The following is a 20,986-nucleotide window of genomic DNA, read 5'->3' as shown; positions in this document are numbered from 1 at the left end:
TGCAAGAGATTTCTGTTCATTAATTCTGTATCCTAGAACTTTACCAAATTCATTGATTAGCTCTAGTAGTTCTCTGGTGGCATTCTTAGGATTCTCTATGTATAGTATCATGTCATCTGCAAGCAGTGACAGTTTTACTTCTTCTTTTGCAATTTGGGTTCCTTTTATTTCTTTTTCTTCTCTGATTGCCATGGCTAGGACTTCCAAAACTGTTTTGAGTAACAGTGGTGAGAGTGCACATCCTTGTCTTGTCCCTGATCTTAGAGGAAACGCTTTCAGTTTTTCACCATTGAGAATGATGTTTGCTGTGGGTTTGTCATAGATGGCCTTTATCATGTTGAGGTAGGTTCACTCTATGCCCACTTTCTGGAGAGTTTTTATCATAAATGGGTGTTGAATTTTGTCAAAAGCTTTTTCTGCCTCTATTGAGATGAACATATGCTTTTTAATCTTCAATTTGTTAATATGGTGTATCACATTGACTGATTTGCATATACTGAAGAATCCTTGTATCCCTGGGATAAATCCCACTTGATCATGGTGTATGATCCTTTTAATGTACTGTTGGATACTGTTTGCTAGTATTTTTGTTGAGGATTTCTGCATCTATATTAGTCAGTGATACTAGTGTGTAATTTTCTTTTTATGTAGTATCTTTGTCTGGTTTTGGTACTGGGGTGATGGTGGCCTCACAGAACGAGATGTGAGTGTTCCTTCCTTGCAATTTTTTGAAAGAGTTTGAGAAGGATGGGTGTTAGTTCTTCTCTAAATGTTTGATAGAATTCACCTGTGAAGCCATCTGGTGCTGGACTTTTGTTTGTTGGAAGATTTTTAATGACAGTTTCAATTTCAGTGCTTGTGATTGGTCTGCTCATATTTTCTATTTCTTCCTGGTTCAGTCTTGGAAGGTTATACCTTTCTAAGAATTTGTCCATTTCTTCCAGGCTGTCCATTTTATTGGCATAGAGTTGCTTGTAGTAGTCTCTTGGGATGCTTTGTATTTCTGTGGTGTCTGTTGTAACTTCTCTGTTTTCATTTCTAATTTTATTGATTTGAGTCCTCTCCCTCTTTTTCTTGAGGAGTCTGGCTAATGACTTATCAATTTTGTTTATCTTATCAAAGAACCAGCTTTTAGTTTTATTGATCTTTCCTGTTGTTTTCTTTATTTCTAGTTCATTTATTTCTGCTCTGATTTTTATGATTTCTTTCCTTCTGCTAACTTTGGGTTTTGTTTGTTCTTCTTTCTCTAGTTCCTTTAGGAGTAAGGTTACATTGTTTATTTGAGATTTTTCTTGTTTCTTGAGGTAGGCTTGTATAGCTATAACCTTCCCTCTTAGAATTGTTTTTGCCGCATCCCATATGTTTTGGATCGTTATGTTTTCATTGTCATTTGTCTCCAGGTATTGTTGGATTTCCTCTTTGATTTCTTCAGTGATCTCCTGGTTATTTAGTAACGTATTGTTTAGCCTCCGTGTGTTAGTGTGTTTTATGTTTTTTCCCCTGTAATTCATTTCTAATCTCATAGTGTTATGGTCAGAAAAGATGCTTGATATGATTTCAATTTTCTTAAATTTACTGAGGCTTGATTTGTGACCCAAGATGTGATCTATCCAGGAGAATGTTCCAAGCGCACTTCAGAAGAAAGTGTAATCTGCTGTTTTCAGATGGAATGTCCTATAAACATCAATAAATCTATCTGGTCTATTGTGTCATTTAAAGCTTGTGTTCCCTTACTTATTTTCATTTTGGATGATCTGTCCATTGGTGTAAGTGAGGTGTTCAAGTCCTCCACTATTATTGTGTTACTGTCGTTTTCCTCTTTTATAGCTGTTAGCAGTTCCCTTATGTATTGAGGTGCTCGTTTGTTGGGTGCATATATATTTATAATTTTTATATCTTCTTCTTGGATTGATCCCGTGATCATTATATAGTGTCCTTCCTTGTCTCTTGTAACATTCTTTAATGTCTATTTTACCTGATATGAGTATTGCTACTCCAGCTTTCTTTTGATTTCCATTTGCATGGAATATCTTTTTTGATCCCCTCACTTTCAGTCTGAATGTGTCCCTAGGTCTGAGGTGGGTCTCTCGGAGACAGCATATGTATGGGTCTTGTTTTTGTATCCATTCAGCCAGTCTGTGTCTTTTGGATGGAGCATTTAATGCATTCACGTTTAAGGTAATTATCGATATGTATGTTCCTATGACCATTTTCTTGATTTGTTTTGGGTTTGTTTTTGTAGGTCCTTTTCTTCTCTTGTGTTTCCCACTTAGAGAAATTCCTTTAGCATTTGTTGTAGAGCTGGTTTGGTGGTGCTGAATCCTCTTAGCTTCTGCTTGTCTGTAATGCTTTTGATTTCTCCATCGAATCTGAATGAGATCCTTGCCGTGTAGAGTAATCTTGGTTGTAGGTTCTTCCCTTTCATCACTTTAAGTATATCATGCCACTCCCTTCTGGCTTGTAGAGTTTCTGCTGAGAAATCAGCTGTTAACCTTATGGGAGTTCCCTTGTATGTTATTTGTCCTTTTTCCCTTTCTGCTTTCAAGAATTTTTCTTTGTCTTTAATTTTTGCCAATTTGATTACTATGTGTCTCAGCGTGTTTCTCCTTGGGTTTATCCTGTATGGGACTCTGTGCACTTCCTGGACTTGGGTGGCTATTTCCTTTCCCATGTTAGGGAAGTTTTCGACTATAATCTCTTCAGGTATTTTCTCTGGTCCTTTCTCTCCCTTTTCTACTTCTGGGACCCCTATAATGCGAATGTTGTTGAGTTTAATGTTGTCCTAGAGGTCTCTTAGGCTGTCTTCATTTCTTTTCATTCTTTTTTGTTTATTCTGTTCTGCAGCAGTGAATTCCGCCATTCTGTCTTCCAGGTCCCTTATCCGTTCTTCTGCCTCAGTTTTTCTGCTGTTGATTCCTTCTAGTGTAGTTTTCATTTCAGTTATTGTATTGTTCATCTCTGTTTGTTTGTTCTTTTATTTGTCTAGGTGTTTTTTATACATTTCTTGCATCTTTTCGTTCTTTGCCTCCATTCTTTTTCTGAGTTCCTGGATCATCTTCACTGTCATTATTCTGAATTCTTATTCTGGAAGGTTGCCTATCTCCACTTCATTTAGTTGTTTTTCTGGGGTTTTATCTTGTTCCTTCATCTGGCACATAGGCCTCGGCCTTTTCATCTTGTCTATCTTTCTGTGATTTTTTTTTTCCCCCCCACAGGGTGCAGGATTGTAGTTCTTCTTGCTTTTGCTGTCTGCCCTCTGGTACAACTTCTTTGGCAACAGTTTAGCTCTATCTCCTATGATTAAGCAATTCTACTCTTAGGTATAGACTTTGGAGAAACACATGCACATGTGTACCAGGACATACATTCATGAATGTTCACAGTTGAATTATTCTCAATATACAAAAATTAGAAACAACCCAAATGTCTATCATCAAGAGAATGGACAAGTAATTGTTGTATATCTATACAATGGAATACTATGCAGCAGTGTGGAAATGACTTGCATTCATTATATTAAAAACAAATATGCCATAAGAACTACAGCTTTGTCAGTAACACAAACAAATCTGAAAACATCTTGTTGGGTGAAGGAAGCAAGACACAAAAGAAAAGGCTCTGAGTTAAGTAATATAAAGTTTAAAAACTGGAAAAATTTAACTATATTAAACTCTTGGGCATATATCAGAAGATAGAGAAACTAAAGAAAGATTACAGAAAAAATTATGGAAATCAAGGAAATGATTATCATAAGAGTCAGAATAACAGCTATCCTGAAAAGGGGGAACAATGAGTTGTGATTAGGAAGAGACAAAACACAGGGGTCATCTGGGATATTTTTCTGGATTTTGCTTTGATGATGCTTTATGTTGAACTGTATATATTTTATATCATATGCTTTACTATAAAATACTTAAGCCCAGAAAAAAAGACTAGAAGGAAATGTACTGAAATGTTAGCAAAGATTTTGAACAATTTTTATATATGTATTTTCTAAATATTCTACAATAAATATGGATTATTTTCTACTTTAAGCAGCAGAAAACCCAACAACCATCATTTTAAAAGAACTCACTGCTTGTTCTCTAGGAGTTCACAACGTAGTACCAGTTTTCATGTATGAGCTTCCCTCTTTATTGGCTGTGTACAAAATGTTCCTGCTTTACTATCATAAGGAATTATCCTCTAACATCTGACTTTTGGTATCCCAGTTTCTCTGAATGTCTGAGTTTAGAAATGCTAGTATCTGATACTCAAGATTTACGGCACAAACAAAAATTCTCCTTAACCCCTACTATTAACCACCATTATTAACTGCCACAATTGTATAGTGCCAAACTATATAATAAAATGATAGTTTTCAACTTATTTTCCTTTGTCTACAAAATATAAACATACCACAGGCATCTTAACAATTTCACACTGTCACCGTTAAATCCTACTTTATATGAAATGGCCAATAGGTTTACAAAAAAAAAAACAAAAACAGCTATTATCCTCTGCTCTCCTTATTCTCAAATATTAAAAGATAAGATTAATAAAATAGGCATATAATAAATCAAATACACAGGGCTATCTACATCTTAGAAGAATCATCAACATAGGATAGTCAAAGGATGTCTTTACAATGTACTATAGAATAAGGGGAGGGGAACAAAACCATTTAAGAGATGTTCTTAAGTACAGTTAAAGTGTTCTGCATAACTGTGAGCTGTTGAAAAATCATTGAGGCAGGGCTTCCCTGGTGGCGCAGTGGTTGAGAGTCCGCCTGCCGATGCAGGGGACACGGGTTCGTGCCCCGGTCCGGGAAGATCCCACATGCCGCGGAGCGGCTGGACCCGTGGGCCATGGCCGCTGGGCCTGCGCGTCCGGGGCCTGTGCTCCGCAACGGGAGAGCCCACAACAGTGAGAGGCCCGCGTACCGCAAAAAAAAAAAAAAAAAAAAAATCATTGAGGCAGATAGATCAGCCTGATATGAAACCAAAAGTTCTGGGATGATGCTCACGAGAAGCTTGGCATTCATTATGAAGCCAAGAATACTGCAAAAAACAGATTCGATAAGGAATAAATGCAGTTGTAAATCAAAGAATGTTCCTCACAACTGTATGTCTGTTCAAACAGCACCCTGTGCAGCATTATCTATAAGTAAATGACACTTCCAGATTACAAAGCAATGGCTAGCATCAAAAACATACAATCAGGTAGATTTTCTTCTGCAAAAGATCCACATTTTATTTAGCAAAACTAATAAACATGGCAGTATCTTTGTAATAAATAATGGAATCGAATGCTTTATGGATGGCACTGATAAAAACAGAGGAACCAACAAGCTAAATAAAAAGCCATCTTATTCTGCAGTGGAATTCAACAGATTTTGTAGTCATTATACATTCTTTTACTACCAAAAGAAAACCTGAAATAGCTGAGAAGATGAGAAGAGCTATACCCAGTCTTAAAAATGGTAGTTGATGGGCTTCCTGGCAGCGCACTAGTTAAGTATCTGCCTGCCGGGCAGGGGACACAGGTTCGAGCCCTGGACCGGGAGTATCTCACATGCCGTGGAGCAACTAAGCCCGTGTGCCACACTACTGAGCCTACGCTCTACAGCCCATGGGCCAAAACTACTGAGCCTACATGCTGCAACTACTGAAGCCCACGCACTTAGAGACTGCGCTCTGCAACAAGAGAAGCCACTGCAATGAGAAGCCCACGAACCACAATGAAGAGTAGTCCCTGCTCCCCGCAACTAGAGAAAGCCTGCAGGCAGCAATGAAGACCCAACACAGCCAAAAATAAATTAAAAAAAAAAAAAAAAAGAAAAAGGTAGTTGAGCCATCGACAGAAGTTGTAGGGGGTGTAATTTAAGCATGCTTCAAAAGAACATAAGTGTTGGTTTTACCTGTAATAAAGGGCAACTGATATCTTCTGTGCATGCCAGATGTAGAAATACCATGAGAAAAACTACAAGGATAGTAATATGAGGTACTATGTTTCATATTTGGCCTAAATGAAGACATTCTTAAATAGGAAACTCGTGCCAGGCAGGGTCAAATTTGGATTCTCTAAACGTATGTTGAGGAGCTAGAACTTACAAGTTTTGAATAATCTTTAAGATGTAACATAAGGAAAGAGGTCTCTGCCCTTGACCTGTCGCAACTATTTAGCTGTGTAGGAATAATCATGTGTATGTGCCAGGATAATCTCCTTGATTAGGAAATACAGCAGCTGGTTTCTGGAATATGTAGAATAACTGCATCAATCAACTAATGTAGGGCGGGGGGGGTGCCTTCAAGATGGCAGAGGAGTAAGACGTGGAGATCACCTTCCTCCCAACAAATACATCAAAACTATATCTACATGTGGAACAACAACTACAGGACACCTACTAAATGCTGGCAGAAGACCTCAGACTTCCTGAGAGGCAAGAAACTCCCCACGTACCTGGGTAGGGCAAAAGAAAAAAGGAAAAACAGAGACAGAAGAATAGGGAGAGGACCTCAACCTCGGGGAGGGAGGTGTGAAGGAGGAAAGGTTTCCACACACTAGGAAGCTCCTTCACTGGTTGAGCCAGCGGCTGTGGGGGGGTTGGTGGTGGGAAGCTTCAGGACCACAGAGGAGCGCGCAATGACAGGGGTGCAGAGGGCAAAGTGGGGAGACTTCCGCACAGAGAATCGCTGCCCATCACCTGCCAGGGCGGATGGGGACTGGGAGCTGAGGCTTGGGCTTCGGAGGTCGGATCCCAGGGAGAGGACTGGGGTTGGCTGCGTGAACACTGCTTGAAGGGGGCTAGTGCGGCACAGCTAGCCGGGAGGGAGTCTGGGAAAAAGTTTGGAACTGCCTAAGAGGCAAGAGACCATTGTTTCCGGGTGCGCGAGGAGAGGGGATTCAGAGCATTGCCTAAACGAACTCCAGAGATGGGCATGAGGCACGGCTATCAGCACGGACCTCAGAGATGGGCATGAAATGCTAAGGCTGCTACTGCAGCCACCAAGAAGCCTGTATGCAAGCACAGGTCACTATCCATACCTCCCCTCCTGGGAGTCTGTGCAGCCAACCACTGCCAGAGTGCCGTGATCCAGGGACTACTTCCCTAGGAGAACACATGGCGCACCTCAGGCTGTTGCAATGTCATGTTGGTCTCTGCCGCTGCCGCAGGCTCGCCCCGCATTCCGTACCCCTCCCTCCCTCCCCCCACCCCGGACCTGAGTGAGCCAGAGCCCCCTAATCAGCTGCTATTTTAACCCTGTCTTGTCTGAGTGAAGAAGAGATGCCCACAGGCGACCTACACGCAGAGGCGAGGCCAAAGCCAAAGCTGAAACCCAGGAGCTGTGTGAACGAGGAAAAGAAATGAAAATCTCTCCCAGAGCCTCAGAAGCAGTGGATTAAATCTCAACAATCAACTTGATGTAGACTGCATCTTCGGAATACCTGAATAGACAATGAATCATCCCAAAATTGAGGGGGTGGACTTTGGGAGCAACTGTAGACTTGGGGTTTGCTTTCTGCATCTAATTTGTTTCTGGTTTATGTTTAACTTAGTTTAGTATTTAGAGATTATTATCATTGGTAGATTTGTTTATTGATTTGGTTTCTCTCTTCCTTTTGTTTTAAATTATAGATGTATATATTATTTTCCTTTTTCTCATTTTGTGAGTGTGTAAGTGTATGCTGCTTTGTGTGATTTTGCCTGTATAGCTTTGCTTTTGCCATTTCTCCTAGGGTTCTGACTGTCCTTTTTTTTTTAGCATAGTTTTTAGCACTTGTTATCATTGGTGCATTTTGGTTTTTGGTTTGGTTGCTCCCTGCTTTCCTTCCCATTTTTTTTTTTACTACTTTTTTTTTTTTTTCTTTTCAGTACACGGGCCTCTCACTGTTGTGGTCCCTCCCACTGGAGAGCAGAGGGTCCGGACGTGCAGGCTTAGCGGCCATGGCTCACAGGCCCAGCTGCTCTGTAGCACGTGGGATCCTCCTGGACCGGGGCACGAACCCGTGTCCTCTGCATTGGCAGGTGGAAACCTCAACCACTGTGCGACCAGGGAAGCCCTTATTACTTTTTAAGATTTTTATTCTTTTTTTTTTTTTTTTTTGTGGTACGTGGGCCTCTCACTGTTGTGGCCTCTCCCGTTGCAGAGCACAGGCTCCGGAAGCACAGGCTCAGCGGCCATGGCTCACGGTCCCAGCCGCTCTGCGGCATGTGGGCTCTTCCCAGACCGGGGAACGAACCCATGTCCCCTGCATCGGCAGGCGGACTCTCAACCACTGCGCCACCAGGGAAGCCCAAGTTTTTTATTCTTAACAATTTTTTTCTATTTCAACAACTTTTATTTTATTTATTTATTTTTCTTTCTTTCCTCCTTTTTCTCCCTTTTCTTCTGAGCTGTGTGGCTGACAGGGTCTTGGTGCTCTATCCAGGTGTCAGGCCTGAGCCTCTGAGGTGGGTGAGCCAAGTTCAGGACGTTGGTCCATCAGAGACCTCCTGGCCCTACATTATATCAAATGGCAAAGCCTCTTCCAGAGATCTCCATCTCAACACTAAAACCCAGCTCCACTCGACCAGCAAGCTACAGTGCTGGACACCCTATGCCAAACAACTAACAAGATAGGAACAGAAACCCCACCATTAGCAGAGAGGCTGCCTAAAATCATAATAAGTTCACAGACAACCCAAAACACACCAACGGACGAGGTCCTGCTCACAAGAAAGACAAGATCCAGCCTGATCCACCAAAACACAGGCACCAGTCCCCTCCACCAGGAAGCCTACACAACCCACTGAAACAACCTTACCCACTGGAAGCAGACACCAAAAGCAACAGGAACTATGAACGTGCAGCCTGCGAAATGGAGACCTGAAACACAGTAACTTAAGCAAAATGAGAAGACAGAGAAATACACAGCAGATGAAGGAGGAAGGTAAAAACCCACCAGACCAAATAAATGAAGAGGAAATAGGCAGTCTACCTGAAAGAGAATTCAGAGTAATGATAGTAAAGATGATCAAATATCTTGGAAATAGAATGGACAAAATACAAGAAATGTTTAACAAGAACACAGAAGACTAAAGAGCAAACAAACAATGATGAACAACACAATAAATGAAATTAAAAATTCTCTAGAAGGAATCAATAGCAGAATAACTGAGGCAGAAGAACGGATAAGTGACCTGGAAGATAGAATAGTGGAAATAACTACTGCAGAGCAGAATAAAGAAAAAAGAATGAAAAGAATTGAAGACAATCTCAGAGACTTCTGGGACAACACTGAACGCACTAACATTCAAATTATAGGGGTCCCAGAAGAAGAAGAGGAAAAGAAACGGAGTGAGAAAATATTTGACGAGATTACAGTTGAAAACTTCCCTAATATGTATAAGGAAATAGTCAATCAAGTCCAGGAAGCACAAAGTCCCAGGCAGGATAAACCCAAGGAGAAACAAGCCAAGACACATATTAATCAAACTGTCAAAAATTAAATACAAGGAAAAAATATAAAGAGCAGCAAGGGAAAAACAACAAATAACATAGAAGGGAATCCCCATAAGATTAACAGCTGATGTTTCAGCAGAAACTCTGCAAGCCAAAAGGGAGTGGCAGGACATATTTAAAGTGATGAAAGGGAAAAACATAAAACCAAGATTACTACACCAGGAAGGATCTCATTCCAATTCGACAGAGAAATTAAAACCTTTACAGACAAGCAAAACCTAACAGAATTCAGCACCACCAATCCAGCTCTACAACAAATGCTAAAGGAACTTTTCTAGGCAAAAAACACAGGAGAAGGAAAAGACCTACAATAACAAACCCAAAACAAGTGAGAAAATGGTGATAGGAACATACATATCGATAACTGTCTTAAATGTAAATGGATTAAATGCTCCAAACAAAAGACACAGACTGGCTGAATGGATGCAAAAACAAGACCCATATATATGCTGTCTACAAGAGACCCACTTCAGACCTACGGATACACACAGACTGAAGGTGAGGGGATGGAAAAAGTTATTCCATGCAAATGGAAATCAAAATAAAGCTGGAGTAGCAATTCTCATATCAAACAAACAGACGTTAAATAAAGACTACTGCAAGAGACAAAGAAGGACACTACATAATGATCAAGGGATCAATCCAAGAAGAAGATATAACAATTGAAAATATTTATGGACCCAACACAGGAGCAGCTCAATATATAACATGAATGCTAACAGCTATAAAAAGAGAAATTGACAATCATAGTAGGGGACTTTAACACCCCACTTTTACCAATGGACAGATCATCCAAAAGGAAAATAAGTAAGGAAACAGAAGCTTTAAATGATGCATTAAACAACATGGACTTAACTGATATTTAGAGGACATTCCATACAAGAACAGCAGATTACACTTTCTTCTAAAGTGCTCATGAAACATTCTCCAGGATCGATCATATCTTGGGTCACAAATTAAGCCTTGGTAAATTTAAGAAAATTGAAATCGTATCAAGTATCTTTTCCGACCACAACGCTATTAGACTAGATATAAATTACGGGAAAAAATCTGTAAAAACTACAACACATGGAGGCTAAACAATACACTACTCAATAACCAAGAGATCACTGAAGAAATCAAAGAGGAAATCAAAAAATACCTAGAAACAAATGACAATGAAACACGATGACCCAAAACCTATGGGATGCAGCAAATGCAGTTCTAAGAGGGAAGTTTATAGTAATACAACACTACCTCAAGAAACAAGAAATATCTCAAATAAAGAACCTAACATTACACCTATAGCAATTAGAGAAAGAAGAACAAAAACTCCCCCAAAGGAAGCAGAAGGAAAGAAATCATAAAGATCAGATCAGAAATAAATGAAAAATAACAACTGACACTGCAGAAATACAAAGGATCATGAGAGATTACTACAAACAACTATATGCCAATAAAATGGACAACCTGGAAGAAATGGACAAACTCTTAGAAAAGCACAACCTTCTGAGAGTGAACCAGGAAGAAATAGAAAATATAAGCAGACCAAGCACAAGCACTGAAATTGAGACTGTGATTAAAAATCTTCCAACAAACAAAAGCACAGGACCAGATGGCTTCATAGGCAAATTCTATCAAACATTTAGAGAAGATCTAACACCTATCCTTCTCAAACTCTTCCAAAATATATCAGAGGGAGGAATACTCCCCAACTCATTCTATGAGTACACCATCACGCTGATACCAAAACCAGACAAAAATGTCACAAAAACAGAAAACTACAGGCCAATATCACTGATGAACATAGATGCAAAAATCCTCAACAAAATACTAGCAAGTAGAATCCAAAAGCACACTAAAAAGGATCATACACCATGATAAAGTTGGGTTTATCCGAGTAATGCAAGGATTCTTCAAGACACACAAATCAATCAATGTGATAAACCATATTAACAAATTGAAGGAGAAAAACCATATGATCATTTCAATAGATGCAGAAAAAGCTTTCAACAAAATTCAACACCCATTTTTGACAAAAACCCTCTAGAAAGTAGGCATAGGGGGAACTTACCTCAACATAATAAAGGCCATATATGACAAACCCACAGCCAACATCGTTCTCAATGGTGAAAAACTGAGACCATTTTCTCTAAGATCAGGAACAAGACAAGGTTGTCCACTCTCACTACTATTATTCAACAAAGTTTTGGAAGTTTCAGCCACAGCAATCAGAGAGGACAAAGAAATAAAAGGAATCCAAAACAGAGAAGAAGAAGTAAAACTGTCACTGTTTGCAGATGACATGATACTATACATAGAGAATCCTAAAGATGCTACCAGAAAACTACTAGAGCTAATCAATGAATTTGATACAGTAGCAGGATACAAAATTAATGCAAAGAAATCTCTTGCATTCCTATACACTAATGCTGAAAAATCTGAAAGACAAATTAAAGAAACACTCCCATTTACCACTGTAATAACAACAAAAAAATACCGAGGAATAAACCAACCTAAGGGGATAAAAGACCTGTATGCAGACAAGTATAAGACACTGATGAGAGAAATTAAAGATTATACAAACAGATGGAGAGATATACCATGTTCTTGGATTGGAAGAATCAACATTGTGAAAATGACTATACTACCCAAAGCAATCTACAAATCCAGTGCAATCCCTATCAAACTACCAATGGTATTTTTCACAGAACTAGAACAAAAAATTTCACAATTTGTATGGAAACACAAAAGACCGTGAATAGCCAAAGCAATCTTGAGAAAGAAAAATGGAGCTGGAGGAATCAGGCTCCCTGACTTCAGACTATATTACAAAGCTACAGTAATCAAGACAGCATGGTACTGGCACAAAAACAGAAATATAGCTCAATGGAACAGGACAGAAAGCCCAGAGATAAACCCATGCACATATGGGCACCTTATGTTTGATAAGCAGGCAAGAATACACAATGGAGAAAAGACTGCCTCTTCAATAAGTGGTGCTGGGAAAACTGGACAGCTACATGTATAAGAATGAAATTAGAACAATCCCTAACACCATACACAAAAATAAACTCAAAATGGATTAAGGACCTAAATTTAAGGGGAGACACTATAAAACTCTTAGAGGAAAACATAGGCAGAACACTCCATGACATAAATCAAAGCAAGATCCTTTTTGACCAACCTCCTAGAGAAATGGAAATAAAAACAAAAATAAACAAATGGGACCTAATGAAACTTAAAAGCTTTTGCACAGCAAAGGGAAACATAACCAAGACGAAAAGACAACCCTCAGGGGCTTCCCTGGTGGCGCAGTGGTTGAGAGTCCACCTGTCGATGCAGGGGACATGGGTTCGTGCCCCGGTCTGGGAAGATCCCACATGCCGCGGAGTGGCTGGGCCCTTGAGCCATGGCCGCTGAGCCTGCGCGTCCAGAGCCTGTGCTCCGTAACGGGAGAGGCCACAACAGTGAGAGGCCCGCATACCGCCAAAAAAAAAAAAAAAAGACAACCCTCAGAAGGGGAGAAAATATTTGCAAATGGAGCAACTAGCAAAGGATTAATCTGCAAAATATACAAGCAGCTCATGCAGCTCAATATCAGAAAAACAAGCAACCCAATCCAAAAATGGGCAGAAGACCTAAACAGACATTTCTCCAAAGAAGACATACAGACTGCCAAGAAACACATGAAAGGATGCTCAACATCAGTAATCAGAGAAACGCAAATCAAAACTACAACAAGGTAGCACCTCACACTGGTCATAATGGCCAACATCAAAAAATCTACAAACAATAACTGTTGGAGAGGGTGTGGAGAAAAGGGAACCCTCTTGCACTGTTGGCGGGAATGTAAATTGATAGAGCCACCATGGAGAACAATATGGAGGTTCCTCAAGAAACTAAAAATATGACTATCATATGACCCAGCAATTCCACTACTGGGCATATACCCTGAGAAAACCAGAATTCAAAAAGAGTCATGTACCAATATGTTCACTGCAGCTCTATTCACAATAGCCAGGACATGGAGGCAAACTAAATGTCCATCGACAGATGAATGGATAAAGAAATGTGGCACATATATACAATGGAATATTACTCAGCCATAAAAAGAAACGAAATTCAGTTATTTGTAGTGAGGTGGATGGACTTAAGAGTCTGTCATACCGAGTGAAGTAAGTCAGAAAGAGAAAAACCAATACCATATGCTAACATACATATATGGAATGTGAAAAAGAAAAAAAAAGGTTCTGAAGAACCTAGGGGCAGGACACGAATAAAGACGCAGACATAGAGAATGGACTTGAGGACACGGGGAGGGGGAAGGGTAAGCTGGGACAAAGTGAGAGAATGGCATGGACATATACACACTACCAAATGTAAAACAGATAGCTAGTGGGAAGCAGCTGCATAGCACAGGGAGATCAGCTTGGTGCTTTGTGTCCACCTAGAGGGGTGGGATAGGGAGGGGGGGAGGGAGACACAAGAGGGAGGAGATATGGGGATGTATGTATATGTATAGCTGATTCACTTTGTTATACAGCAGAAACTAACACACCATTGTAAAGCAATTATAGTCCAACAAAGGTATTTAAAATAAATATCATTGCAAAAACATTTATGTACCTATAGTTTCTTAAATATATTTTGTATTCCTAATTGAAAATTTTAGAGATATCTAAACAACATATTCAAAACTAAGCTCCTTATTACCACCTATTGCAAAAAAGGGGCTATTTCCCTTGTCTATTAGTGCAACTGAGAAATGATAGTACAGAAGAGCAAAAGATGCTGGATAAAAGCTAATGAGTATCACAATTAAATACTTTTTTACCTTAAAGCATTTTATATAAAATGCTGTTTAAAGTACAATGTGTATTTTTTCTGCCTTCTTAACCTAAATATACTGGAGCAAATATCTACATGACTGGGGTCATAATTTTGGATATCAATTAGCCTATGGTGATATTCTCTGGGGCTATTAAGGTTTCTCAGACCACTGAGTTTTTCTACATTATTGCAACTGATTTCCAATCTTTCCATCTCATCCTTTGCAATCTCTTCTTTACGTTTTCAATGTGCTTGCCTTAACGTTTTTATAGTCTAGTTTGGGTTTTAAAAACAGACAGCCTAACTTGTTATAAATCAATGTAAATTTTAAGAAAACAAACTTTTAAAAGAAGACTAAGGGACTTCTATAAAAATAGAAAAATTTTGTAGCATCTATCTCAGCTGTTCATAGTGAAGACACTTCATCGTTACAGACCTGGTACTGCAGCAGTCCATAAAATTAGACGTTATTACGAGTTCACTAAAATTCTAATTCCCAAACTTCCCTGTCAGTATTTGGTGTGAGAAATTGCTCAGGAAGTCAAAACAAATCTGCACTTCCATAGCGCAGGAGGGGAATGAATCCTGTCTGGCTGGCCTTTTTCTTTTAATTTTAATTTTTTGTTTATTTATTTTTGGCTGAGTTCTGTCTCAGTTTCTGCACACGGGCTTTCTCTAGTTGTGGCGAGCGGAGGCTTCTCTTCATTGTGGTGCACAGGCTTCTCATTGCAGTGGCTCCTCTTGTTGCAGAGCACGGGCTCTAGGCACACGGGCTTCAGTGGTTGTGGCTCGTGGGCTCTAGAGCGCAGGCTCAGTAGTTGTGGCACACAGGCTTAGCTGCTCCACGGCATACGGGTTCTTCCCAGACCCGGGGTTGAACCCGCGTCCCCTGCATTGGCTGGTGGGTTCTTAACCACTGTGCCACCAGGGGAGTCCTGGTTGGCCTTTATTGAAGACAGCAACCTGTGTGCTATCCATGCCAAATGTGTAACTGTTATGCCAAGAGACAGTCAACTAGCATGCTACATGTGTGGAGAATGTACTTAAGAATCCAGTATGACAGGAAACAGTTCATTCTCAAAAAATAATTTTTTTCTTTCCTTCCTGTTAATAGTTCTGAATGTTAGACCTCCTCCCCCCAACCCATCACGGGGTCAAAAGGTATGATTTGGAGTGGAAAAATAGGGGACAGAAATTAGGTATTGGCAGTTTTTCTGTTTTCATTGTATGTCAATTTTTAATATAAACAAGGACACAAAGTATAAATGCAAGTCAAAATGTTTCAGTGAACAAGTTTCAGCAGTTCAACTTCATAACAACTATAAATAAACCTGTTAAATGTTTCTGAACAATGCCAGCATTTGGATTTTTTCAAAAACAAGTAAATTTCTTATTGACAGCAACTAAATGGTGTTTGTGACATTTTTATTATACAGTAGATTCCACCCATTCACTATACTTTTCCAAGTTGTCACACATACAGTAACATGTTTTTAATGTTGTCTGTCTGCTGTGCTGTTCCTATATGTTTGTTATTAAAATTAGACTATTAGAAAAAAAAGTGGTTATACTAGGTAACTTCTAAAGTCCTTCTAATTCCAAAATTCTATTGAACTCTTCTAGTGTTTCCTGAAGGCTCAGCATTCTCTTTGCTTTTATCCTCAAATTCACAAAAGAAAATTCAACATAAATTTTACATAAAAGTATACATTAACCCAAAATCTGAAATAGAAATTATTAATTCATATAATAGGGAAGAAAAAAAAGTGTTAAAATATGTTTAATCATTAAAAATCATGCTAATGGTTAAAAATTTTAAGTGAAAAACTTTTCAGTATATGTCACATGGTCTAAAAATATGAAATCTCTGAAAAACTGCCAATAAAAATATTTCAGTATGTATATTCACACATGTGTGCAATAAAAGAGGCCTTTAACCAAAAAACTCCAAACTTTTGTTTTTTGTATCTTTTTTTAAAAAACATATATGCTATATATAAGCTATCCCTAAAATTGTTGTATTCTGCTAGTTCTAATAAACCCTCCTCTTCCTCCCTATCAGCTTTCTCAGTTAAATACTCAGCCAAATGTAAACACTGTTATGTATGCCTGTGTGCAATGTCTGGGCTTGTACAAGCAAGCACTTCCTGAATGCAGAACTGACAGGGAAGTGCTGTCTGCCTCATTGGAGCCTGGGATGTTTCTGTTTACAAATCCTGGAGCCAGGCAGGGGCCACTACTGGAGGCGTGCTGTCTGCTTCCTTGCTACACTCAGCCTTTGTCTGGGTCTGTGTCAGAGAAAGAACAACATTGTTGCATGTGCTGCAAACAACAAAGGAAATCTTAAACATAACACACACTGGTTATATTGGCTCCTTAATCTTTTAAAACTCTGTGTGAAAAGGCAAATTAGGGATTAAGTTAAAAAAAATTTTTTTAAGAGTTTGCTTTTCATAAAAGCAGAGAAAAACACTTAAATCAAACAATTAATGTAGTCGGAGTTAAATGAATTCCATAGCAAAATAATTCAGATTGTTAAATACGATTTCAGTAATGATGATATATTATGCAGCATAGTGTTTTGAACAAACTTTTTTACAAAGAGTAAACAATGTTGACTTATTTTAATTATTATGTTTGGAATGGTAATTATACAGTAATCATAATCAGATTAATGTTTATGTTTAATGTCCCAAAAACAAATTGAGAGGAGGCAGTAGGAGGCAGTTTGTTTTTTTTCCTCCAAGATGGTATTTAATACTGAACATTTAAGACTATTTTAAATTTAACTTTCCTTGTTAATCACTGTAAACAGACCTAGGCTGTAAGAAACAAACACAACAAATAACAACAATAAACAAAAATATTTCATATTCTGCTGAGTCCAGGCCTTTTATGACTGAATTATAAAAGGAATAGCAGAAAACTAAAGTGAAAGAGAGAGAGAAAGAGAAGCAAACTGCGTTAAACCCCCTTCCCCAAAATAAGTTTGAGAAGAAAACACTGGAAAGATAATCAGTGCCTATCAATCTTAACTTCTATGTATTTAAATTTTTAATGTCTTTAAAATAGCTGCTTTGTGATTAAGAAGACTGAAGTTCAGCATTTTGTTTCTCTTATCAAAGAATGAATTAAAAATAGTTAATTATATTTCACTGGAATAAAGTCATTAAATAAGAAGCTTAAAAATAGAATGTAAGTAAATAGGTTAAGAATTTTTAGTAAATAGAAGAAAATACAAGATAAAGATTAATCTGTAGACTATGCTACCTTTAAAAAATAACATAAAAGTATAAAGAAAACATCATTAGATATGTTCTCAAAATATTTTTGGTATGATTCTACCAGGCCTTAATTGTCGCTATTTTGCTGAGATTTTATTTTTTACCTTTATATATAGGTATGATAAAACAAAAGTGTTGTTACTGCATGCAACAGCTTTTGAAAATAATTATTTCATACTCCTTACAAATCAACAATAACCTAACTAAGAAAAGTCAATTTGAGCCTAAGTTAACATTAGGAAAACAGAAATCTAATCACTGCAATATTCATTATGTAAAACAAAACAAAATTAAAATTCTCACAATACAGAATCATACAAAAGAGTCAGATTGACTAAAAGATACTTAGTCAATTCTTCCAACTGGTATATAAATGATACTTCTAAATCCAGAATTCATACTAAAGACCCCTCAGAAAATGACTGTGAAATAATTTAACTATAAAAGTGGAAGTTACATCTTCCAGTCTTTGCTGACTAGACAACAAAATATAAATTGCATTGTACAGATAAATCCCACCCCCTCTGATGTTCTCTTCATTATGATAGTAACTTGTGCCCACTCAAATAAGGAAAGCAAGATAAACATGTAGAGAAAAACTATCTTTTTTCTATTAAATTTGTTTGCCTGTTTTCTAGTTTTTCCCATAATTGTCTTATTTTAAACCACTTTTTATTACAAAACATAACCCAATACACAAAAGTGTTTATAATACAAATGCAGTGTTCCGTAAATTATTATGAAGTAAACACTCATGTAGCTACCACCTAGGCCAAGAAACAGAACATCTAGGTTCCCCAAACCCCTACCTGCTCCTTCTGGGTCATAACAGCCTTTCTTTTCATCAAAAAAAGACAGTATCCTAACTTTTGTGGTAATCATTTCCTTGCTTTTCTTAATAGTATTACATTCTCTACCTGATTAGTTCTGCCCATTTCTGAATTTTATATAAATAGAATTTTTGTGCCTTGGATCTGTTATTCAATAATGTTTTCAAGATTTAACCGTGCCGTTATGAGCAGATAAAATCCATTCAGGGCTGCTGTTCCATATAACAAGTTATTTTTCTTTGTAATGAGTGTGGAACTTATAATAATAATTAAAAGACCACTGTAGGTAATCCCTATTAAGCATCATAGAAACATTACACATCCTGGGACTTCCCTGGTGGTCCAGCGGTTAAGAATCTGCCTCCCAATGCAGGGTGGCCAGGTTCGACCTCTTGTTGGGGAACTAAGATCTCACATGCCGAGGGACAACTAAGGCTGCGCGCCACAACTACTGAGCACACACACTCTCTGGAGCCTGCATGCCACAACTAGAGAGCCCATGCACCGCAATGAAGATCCGATGTAGCCAAATAAACAAAGAAGAAAAACAAAGAAAAGAAACATTTCACATCTATATACATTTAGTCTTCCAGTTTTATTTAGTACTTTTTTTTAAGGAGCTGGGCTGTTTTCTGGAATTTCATTTATTTATTTCATACATTTACTTATTTTTGGCTGCGTTGGGTCTTCGTTGCTGCGCGCAGGCTTTCTCTAGATGCAACAAGCAGGGGCTACTCTTTGTTGAGGTGTGCAGGCTTCTCATTGTGGTGGCTTCTCTTGTTGCAGAGCACAGGCTCTAGGCACGTGAGCTTCAGTAGTTGTGGCACGTGGGTTCAGTAGTTGTGGCTCGCGGGCTCTAGAGTGCAGGCTCAGTAGTTGTGGTGCATGGGCTTAGTTGCTCCGCAGCATGTGGGATCCTCCTGGGCCAGGGCTCGAACCCATGTCCCCTGCATTGGCAGGTGGACTCAACCACTGCGCCACCAGGGAAGCCCTAGTGCTTTTAAAGTATCCAATTTTGTTGGCAAGAGAAAAATATTAAACAAAGCAGACAAATGAAAGGGCTGCATATTCTCTCACCGTTTCTAATGTTTTGGCAGCAGAGGCAGTAGTAGCAACCACAAAGGCCAGAGTTAATAAAAGATACACTAGGGAAGAACAGAGCAGGAAAAAAAGCTTGGAGATTAAGAGACAGGATAGAGGAAAACATGTCTTACTGGACAGGGCTTTATATAATTAGCACCATTCAGAAAACCATCCTTAATAAACCATTGAAATACTTAACTTACCTATTCCATAGTTCTCAGACTATTTCCTCATCCCCTACCCTCAAAGCACCTACCTTATCATACTTGACAATTCTTTTTTTTTTTTTGGTAGGTGTTAGGGACTTCAGTAAGCTACCCCTGCCTCTGAAAATGATCATCTGACCTACCTGCCCCCAGCTCTCAACAATACCCGGAAGTTGGCTAGCCTCACTGGTGTGGAGGGCGGCCACTCACTGGACAGTAGCCTCCCCTTCTTACATACCTTCTATGCGCTGGGTGTGTGCTACATGACACGAACCCACACCTGCAACACGCCCTGGTGAGCACAGTGCAGATGGTAAGGACCCAGTGAGGCAGGGATCTGCCCAAGATCACGCTGGGGCCCAAAGCAAGTTTACCCCTGTGATCCGCCCCTGAACCTGGGTGGGGAGGGGAATGGAGGTTTGCAGAACAAGACTGAATCCCCAGAAGGGCCCACCTACTGCCAGGCACAGCCCAGTTTGGGTCCCTCCTCTTGCACCAGGGAGTTGCAGGTGTAGACGGTTCGAAAGAACCTCTTTCTAGGCTCTTGTAGCCAAGCCATGGCCACCAGTCAGACTGCCTCCTGGCCATCCTGCAGGGCACAGAGCTCAGCAAAGGATATCCACCCATTCTACAGCAATGTCAGTCGGCTGACCGGCTTTGGCGAGGTAAGCACCCGGGTTCCATACCCTGCCCCACATAAATGTACAGCCCCGCCTGTTCCCTACAGATAAATGCACACAAGATAAATGCAGCCCTGATGCCCTCTCCCCATCCTGTCCCTGCAGAAGGTGGTGGCAGAAATGAACCGCCTGGGCATGATGGTGGACTTGTCCCATGCCTCGGATGCTGTGGCACAGCGAGCCCTAGAAGTGTCACAGGCACCTGTCTTCTTCTCCCACTCAGCTGCCCGGTGGGTGTGCAAGAACACTCAAAATGTTCCTGATGATATCCTGCAGCTTCTGGTGAGAGACTGCCCTGGCCCTCATACCTAAAGCAAAAGGTTAAAACCAGGAGCCCTTGAACCTGAGCCTCTTCTCCCTCAATTTCCTCAAACCCCAGGTTAAATATCTTCTGCCCCCAAAACCCACGGTCCACAGCCCCTGAACTCTTGAGCCCTAGGTGGGGGTCTAGGTGGTAAGATACTCCTCCAAACCCGGAAACCCAGGGCCAAGACACCAACCAGACCATGGCTGCGGCTCCTCCATTCACACAAACCCAGAGAGGAGACGACTCTGACCTCAAAGCCACGGCTGAACACCTTCCTCACAGGGGCCAAGAGAGTGAAC

The 20,986-nt window shown here is 39.6% G+C and overlaps 2 protein-coding genes across 2 annotated transcripts in view; one reads left to right on the top strand and one right to left on the bottom strand.

Moving 5' to 3' along the window:
- Positions 1 to 20,986, bottom strand: part of BMPR2 (bone morphogenetic protein receptor type 2) — a 188,192-nt gene that overhangs the window by 50,162 nt on the left and 117,044 nt on the right. The window lies entirely within an intron of this gene.
- Positions 6,625 to 20,692, top strand: LOC136125887 (dipeptidase 2-like). Its single transcript, XM_065880889.1, has 5 exons — positions 6,625 to 6,731; positions 7,263 to 7,330; positions 19,854 to 19,995; positions 20,296 to 20,365; positions 20,486 to 20,692. The coding sequence occupies exons 1-5, from the start codon at positions 6,625 to 6,627 to the stop codon at positions 20,690 to 20,692; spliced, it is 594 nt and encodes a 197-aa protein (XP_065736961.1).

Source organism: Phocoena phocoena, chromosome 7, assembly GCF_963924675.1.
Source record: "Phocoena phocoena chromosome 7, mPhoPho1.1, whole genome shotgun sequence".
NCBI classification, from domain to species: domain Eukaryota; kingdom Metazoa; phylum Chordata; class Mammalia; order Artiodactyla; family Phocoenidae; genus Phocoena; species Phocoena phocoena.
Note: the sequence above shows the minus strand (reverse complement) of the source record. Positions and strands in the feature narration are given on the sequence as shown.

What these genes read in the sequence shown, in the direction of transcription:
- LOC136125887 (XM_065880889.1), top strand. Translation starts at nt 6,625, where the DNA reads ATGACAGGGGTGCAGAGGGCAAAGTGGGGAGACTTCCGCACAGAGAAT. An exon ending in CTGAGGCTTGGGCTTCGGAG is followed by an intron (nt 6,732 to 7,262) that starts GTCGGATCCCAG and finishes GTCTGAGTGAAG; the next exon opens with AAGAGATGCCCACAGGCGAC. An exon ending in GGCTGACCGGCTTTGGCGAG is followed by an intron (nt 20,366 to 20,485) that starts GTAAGCACCCGG and finishes CTGTCCCTGCAG; the next exon opens with AAGGTGGTGGCAGAAATGAA.